At 38.1% G+C, this 6,968-nt stretch overlaps 1 protein-coding gene across 1 annotated transcript in view; it reads left to right on the top strand.

The window, feature by feature from the left end:
• Nucleotides 1-6,968, top strand: part of MYO16 (myosin XVI) — a 337,132-nt gene that overhangs the window by 155,815 nt on the left and 174,349 nt on the right. Inside the window, exon 14 of the mRNA XM_024754009.1 lies at nt 1,792-1,909. Within this exon, the coding sequence (XP_024609777.1) occupies nt 1,792-1,909 (118 nt within the window). The remainder of the gene's footprint in view (nt 1-1,791; nt 1,910-6,968) is intronic.

The following is a 6,968-nucleotide window of genomic DNA, read 5'->3' as shown; positions in this document are numbered from 1 at the left end:
ATAGTTCCTGGCACATAGTAAGTAAAGTGTAAATATTTTCTACTATTATTAACAAAAACAAAACGAATCTTTGCTATTTGTTGAATGCTTACCATGTGCCAGGCGCCAAGCTGAGCACTTCATACAACGGACTCTGATAACAACTGAAGGGGTTATTCTGCTTAGAGTAAAGGAAAGGAGGTTTGGGAATTTATGAAACTTGCTCACGGTGGTAGAACTTGTCATTACCGGAGCGGGAAAGGGGGGGCAGAGCACATGCATCGCGCCGTTCATTACCCTGGACTTCCTGTCTGGGCGTGGGTCATTATCTTTTATATTCATTTTCTATTATAATAAGAAACTAGTGTGTTATCAGATACAACGCCAACAAACTAGATGCCAAAATATTTAAAATTTTTATGAATGTTTAAACAATTGTTTATTGTAATATTATAAAGGTTTAAAATGTGATATAATTACACTATTAATTTTGCTATATATTTGTTTCCTATTAAGTTGTTGGAAAAGAAGCAAAACATAGGACCTTCATAAATACTGTTTCAAATTATTTTTCAGGAACATTTCTGCCATTACTACTATCAATGCACTACTATGATCTTTAAAATTAGGTTATTGTAAAGAGACCTAAATCATAGGGTTTCTGTAAAGATTCAGTGTTTCTCTCCAAAAGTTCAAACTTCAGAAACAGACGTTTTAATATATTTTGCTATTTCCACAATGTTTAGCTCTGTGACTTGTGATTACAATCAAAGTGTTGTTTTATAATCTTTCAAAATATGAAATACTTCCAGGTGAATTGAATGCCTTAGTAGAGCAGTATCCAGAAAGTTTAAAAACAGCAGCAAACTTTTTTTTTTCTAATTTAGAGTAAAAGTCTCAAAAAATACTATCATCAGAAATTATAAGCCACCACCAAGTGCATCAAGAAGGTATCATAGTGCCCATCTTGTGGTTGATGCAGGAACTACATTTAAGATGTCAGTATCTTGAAAGATACAGAAAAGTATCTTTGAACCTTCCAGATTTTCATACATTTTGGAGAATTGCTTGGCCATCATCATTATCACAGGCACAATCGGTTGTGAGAAAAAAAAGACATTCATCCTATAGTCAATCTTGAAGGAAATACGTGAAGAATTTCAGATGCCAGGGTTGATCCGTGGAGCTGTATTAACAGCATTTTAAAGCTGCAAGCTCCCACCTCTACAAGAGCACCTCGTGATAAGATACACTGGATCCGGTGGCTTCATCTAGAATTCTTATTATGGAGCAAAAACAGGGTATGGGAGGGTTACCTAGGGACTCGGGGTGCAAAAGAGTATGTGGGAAAGTAAATACGGGTTCAGAAGAAGGTTATAAACAAATGTTTAAGTGGATTCGTTATTTTTAAAGGAAATTCTGACTATTGCTTCTATTAACTCTAATTCCTCCCTCCAAAGCCACAGAAGCACTTCTCCTGTTCTATTCAAGTTAAAAAGCCCAGATAGCATGTGCTGAGTTGTGTGTGTGTGTTACACTGAGAGGCTAGTGAAAAAAAGGGAGTCATGTGCTCTGTACATAATTACCCTGTTACTGTTAGCTACCCTTTGAGAGGGAGAATGCTAGCAGTTTGCATTTGAGAAAAGAATGACCTTAAAATTGCAATATTGTGTTGTATGAACAATGGAGAACCTCTTCGCTGAGGGAATATTCCTGTCTCTCTGCTATTATTACCCAATTTTATTTAAACAGATGGGTAGCTCAATAAATGTTTCCCTTTAAAAACAAATAAACGTTTCCCTTTTGCTACAGGTCATGAGCATCTTAGAAGCCTTTGGACATGCCAAGACCACTCTTAATGACCTGTCCAGCTGCTTCATAAAGTATCTTGAACTACAGTTCTGTGAGAGGAAAAAACACTTAACTGGAGGTAAGTGTAAAATTAACAAAGGAGATCTCTGGAGCTACCAGAAGGGGGCAGAGAAACACCAAGCACCGTTTCAACAGTGACTGGTGTGCGTGCGTGCGTGCGTGTGTGTGTGCGCGCACCCACATGTGGGTGTATCAGTGTGCGCACCCAAGGTGTCAAGTTATGAGTTCCGAAATTATTGTGAATTGAAAAATATTCTGAAATGCAAGGTGAACCTTTCAAGGCAATTTTTGTGTAAACTATATAATATGAAACCAAACCAAAAACAGCTGAAATGAATCACACTTGCTGAACACAGAAACAAACTTAAATATCAAAGTAATGTGTAACTTGGGTACATAATTCCTTCTTGCAAGATACGTTGAAATCTATTTTAAATAAAACTGAATCTGTATTTTAAAATGATTGAATTAAAACAAATCAAAAAATCAAAATGATCACCCAACTAAACCCAAACTGAACTATTTCTTATTTGATTTAACTATTTAATGTGTACTTCATGAAAACCCCTTCTTTGAAATTCAACTAGTTTAGAATTCACTTGGGATTTTACATCTTTCAAATCAAAGCGGATTATCTGTGCAAATGAATAACATGAATATAACTGTAGTTAGAATGCCTGAATCTACTTGGAGGAATAGAGTATTTTCAAACGTTTTGTCACAGCTTTTAGCACACAAACAATTGTAGTTATCTTTGAAAGAGGTCAGTTTTATTTGGGGTTTCAGGTTACACTATCTTCCCTTCAGGAGACAAAAGTCACTTTTGACCATAGTTTAGAAACAAATAACCTGTATTTTGCAGTAAGGTATGTCCAAATCCCATTAGTACTAAATGAAATTTGGTAAAAAATATGCATAAAGAGAGTCAGAAAAGATAATTTTAGATGTTGATGTTAGAGGCTTAAATTCTGCAATAGGAAGGCTGTTTTGTTTTGTTTCTCACTCCATGGCTAAGAGCTCTGTTTGAAGATCTACCATTTTAGGAAAACCTCAGAGGAGAAATGTCTTGAGCCTCAAACTGTGGTTTTCACATCTTTGTTTGTAACACCCCAGTGAGACTATGCCTCCAAGTGGAGGGCACAGCCTGGCCACCTCATTTGTGAGCATCATTTCCCCTGAGCTTTCCGGCACCAAGGGTTGGAGCCATAGCAGCTGGGAGATTCGGGGGTTCTGAAGGTTGCACGTCCGAGCCCCTTGCTACTCCAGGGGGACCCGAAGATAAATAAGGACACTGTGTAATCTGGGAGCTTGTTAGAAATGCAACCTCCTATGCCCCACTGCAGACCTCAGGATTGGGACTTGAACAATTCCTGGCAATTCCCTGGTGATTCAGACAAACGCTGAAGTTTGAGAGGGACGGTTCTAGCCCAACCCAAGTGAAGCCGGATGCTACGGCTTATGCACAGTTGGCTCCGAGGAGACACAGCGTGTTCTTTTATGGAAAAAATGGAATAATTTTATTTATTTATTTTTTTTGCGGTTGTAAAGTTTATACTTATTTTTTTTAACTTTTTATTTTATATTGGTGTGCAGTTGATTAACAACTCTGTAACAACCAAATAGAGAAAAGAATTTGAAAAAGAATAGATACATGTATATGTATAACTGAATCACTTCGCTGTACACCTGAAACTGACACAGCTTGTTCTTGATTCAATATTCCCTTTACCAAGGCGAAGATAAGTGGCTTCTGACGGTCTTATCCATTCCTAATTTTGTTTACTTTCTTTTCTGGGTAGAATTTAACATGTCCTCCTCAGGAACGTTACTTTAGAAAATAATTGCTGCATAAAAGCAGGAGGCGACGGCTTACTTGTGGAGCCTTCTGTTAATCATCAGGCAGCCCCATGGAGCTCCAGCATAATCAGACCCACAAACACCTCTCACACAGCCTCTGCAGGCTGCACACCGTGACAGGGTGACAATAAATATTCGTACAGATGAATCTGAGGCACTTCCAGGTCCTGAAACGCCCTCTGAATTGTTAAAGAGCTCTGAGCATCAGTGTACCGCCCGCCTGGCACGTGACTTCATTTTCAGACGAGGTCACGTGCACAGGTATGGGGGCTTGGGGCTTAGCCATATCTTTTTGTGGGACACAATTCACCCCACGACAGAGAATAAGGAGAGATCTATTGTGTCTGTCTTTACTTTTCAAAATTATTCTCAGTCTAAGACGACGTATCATCATCACCTCCAAAACCAGGCACTGTTAAAACACGTCAGTGGGATATTTTGAATAATTTCATCACTAAGAATCCTTTTCTGAAAGAAAAATTGTAAAAAGTATCAATTTAAATTACTTTACACGTTTTTTAAAGACAGCTGAGTCCTTCAAATTAGTCCTGTGTAAAAGCCTTCTGAATTTTAAGTGTTCACTAAAATAGTAAACCAAATTGGACTAAGGTTTTTACACCTCAAATTAGGTAAAATATATGTAGGTTACAGGTTGATTTCATGCTTCATGGTAGTCTAGATTTTCTTAAATTATCAACATGTAAAATAGTTGTAAGGGGTTTATTGTACAGGGAATATTATATTACTACTTTTAAGGTTGATCGATGCTGTATATTTCCTTTATCGACATTATTGCTTATACTTTTATAATTTAATGCCAACTCCTTGGTCAGGGATGCAACCACCAATTGTAACAAAGAAAATACAAGTCTCAGTTTTATGAAACATCAGATACAGAAAGTCAGGATTGTTTCTTATTTTGAAGAAAGTTTAATTAATAAAGAACATTCTAACCTAGGCTTTCGGTCCAGGGTTTTTCCCCATCTGATTACTTATTTAACAGTGTAATCTTTCTAAGTTCCCCAAGCCCCGGTTTCTCATGTGCTCCCCTGATTCCAGCTCTGTTGACTGTAGACCAAGTCGCCCCCCTTATTTCTTCCCCCGCACCTGTCAAAATCTGAAAGCGCCCTTTCCCATCTGTCTGGTTGTTGTCTGTGACTCCTCTTAGGATACAGGTTTGCTGATGACAGAGCGCTTGTCTGTCTGGGCGCACAGTAGGCCTGTGTTCAGTATCTGTTGGATTACAGACTGAGGAGTGGCACTGGGGAGCGATCACAGCGAAGCAGCCATCATTCAGTTCAGGGAGGGGGCTATGTAAACGCCTCGGGAACTCATTCATGCCAGCGAAGAACACCTATTATTGAGAGTCTCCAATAGTCAAGGAAAGTTATCAACAATTAACTCTGGATTATTTTTTGTAAATTAGAGCCGATTCTCTTCGTAATGAGAGTTTGTGTGTGCTAAGGGTAGAACCATTATCTGCTTCCTGAGTGTGGAGACTGGCAAAACAGAAACGTGCTGAAGGGTCTACAAAGGTAGGAGGACCCAGAACCCATGTGTGGGAAGGGAAGAATAATTGGCTCCTTGTCTTTTCTGGGTCTTGAAGACACCCAGGCTTATTGAAGTGGAAATTGAAATTTACTAACAGAGGTGTTTCTCAATAAATATGCCAAGGCTGTGTTATCTACTTGGGAAAGTTAAAACTTAGAGTGAACACAAAGAGATGGAAAATATATTAAGATGTTGGCATTTCATTTTTTCAAACCTTAATTTTAAATAGACAAACAAATAAATAGTTTTCATCTTCATTGATGTCATCGTCAACTATCCTTAGTATTATACTCTCGGTTCTTTGAAAAGTTTCAGAATGGCCATCATCAAAAAGTCTATAAATAATAAATGCTGGAGAGGGTGCGGAGAAAAGAGAACCCTCCTGCACTGTTGGTGGGAATGTAAATTGATACAGCCACTATGGAGAACAGTATGGAGGTTCCTTAAAAAACTAAAAAAAGAACTAACATATGATCAAGCAATCCCACTCCTAGGTATGAATCCAGAAAAAAACATTGTTCAAAAGGATACATGCACCCCAATGTTCATTGCAGCACTGTTTACAATAGCCAAGACATGGAAGCAACCTAAATGTTCATAGACAGATGAATGGATAGAGAAGATGTGGTATATATACAATGGAATATTACTCAGCCATAAAAAAAAGAAATAATGCCATTTGCAGCAACCTGGATGGACCTAGAGATGATCATACTAAGTGAAGTAAGTCAGACAGAGAAAGACAAATGTCATGATATCCCTTATATGTGGAATCTAAAAAAAAATGATACAAACGAACTTATATACAAAGCAGAAATAGACCCACAGACATAAAAAACAAACATGGTTATCAAAGGGGAAGGGGGTGGATAAATTAGGAGTTTGGGATTATCATATACACCCTACTATATATAAAATAGATAACCAACAAGGACCTACTGTATAGCACATGGAATTATACTCAATATTTTGTAATAACCTGTAATAGAAAAGAATCAGAAAAAGAATATATATACATATATATATACAAAACTGAATCACTCTGCTGTACACCTGAAAATAACACCACATTGTAAACCAACTATACTTCAATTAAAAAAAAAGTTTCCGGGAATTCCCCGGCAGTCCAGTGGTCAGGACTCAACGCTTTCACTGCCTAGGGCCTGGGTTTGATCCCTGGTTGGGGAAGTATGATCCCACAAGCCATGCGGTGTGGTCAAAAAATTTTTAAAATAATTTTTTTAATGTGAAAAAAATGAAATAAATTAAAAAGAATATTTCGGAGTGCTTTAATTGATTGCATCTCCTTTGAAGAACAGCATCTTTTAGTGCAAGCAGCCTGGGCTTTGGAGATAAGCCAGTTGGGTTTAAATGTGAAAAGGCCTGCAGCAGGATTTAAATGAGGCAAAGTTGGAAAAACACCTAGCACAGTGCCTGGTACACAGTAGGTACTTTAAATGGTGATTCCTCCTTTTGGGATCTGGGAAGTCTGGGATCTTTGTTTCTTTTTGTCCCCACTTATGGATGGGGAAAGTGAAGTTAAGAGGGACATGTAGATGCCAGTATCAGATTCAGGACCGGGGACCGTACTTTGGGCTCCTGATTGAGGCACCGTTTCACCTGTAACACCCCCAGCATTACTGATCCTGGAGAGTGAAGTCAAAAGTGGTGTCTGGGGGTGAAAGAGAGACTATTTGGCTGCTGTAATT

This window comes from Neophocaena asiaeorientalis, unplaced genomic scaffold (assembly GCF_003031525.2).
Source record: "Neophocaena asiaeorientalis asiaeorientalis breed wild unplaced genomic scaffold, Neophocaena_asiaeorientalis_V1.1 scaffold684, whole genome shotgun sequence".
In the NCBI taxonomy this organism is placed as follows: domain Eukaryota; kingdom Metazoa; phylum Chordata; class Mammalia; order Artiodactyla; family Phocoenidae; genus Neophocaena; species Neophocaena asiaeorientalis.
The sequence above is the reverse complement of the archived record's forward strand: the minus strand, read 5'-3'. Positions and strand labels throughout refer to the sequence as shown.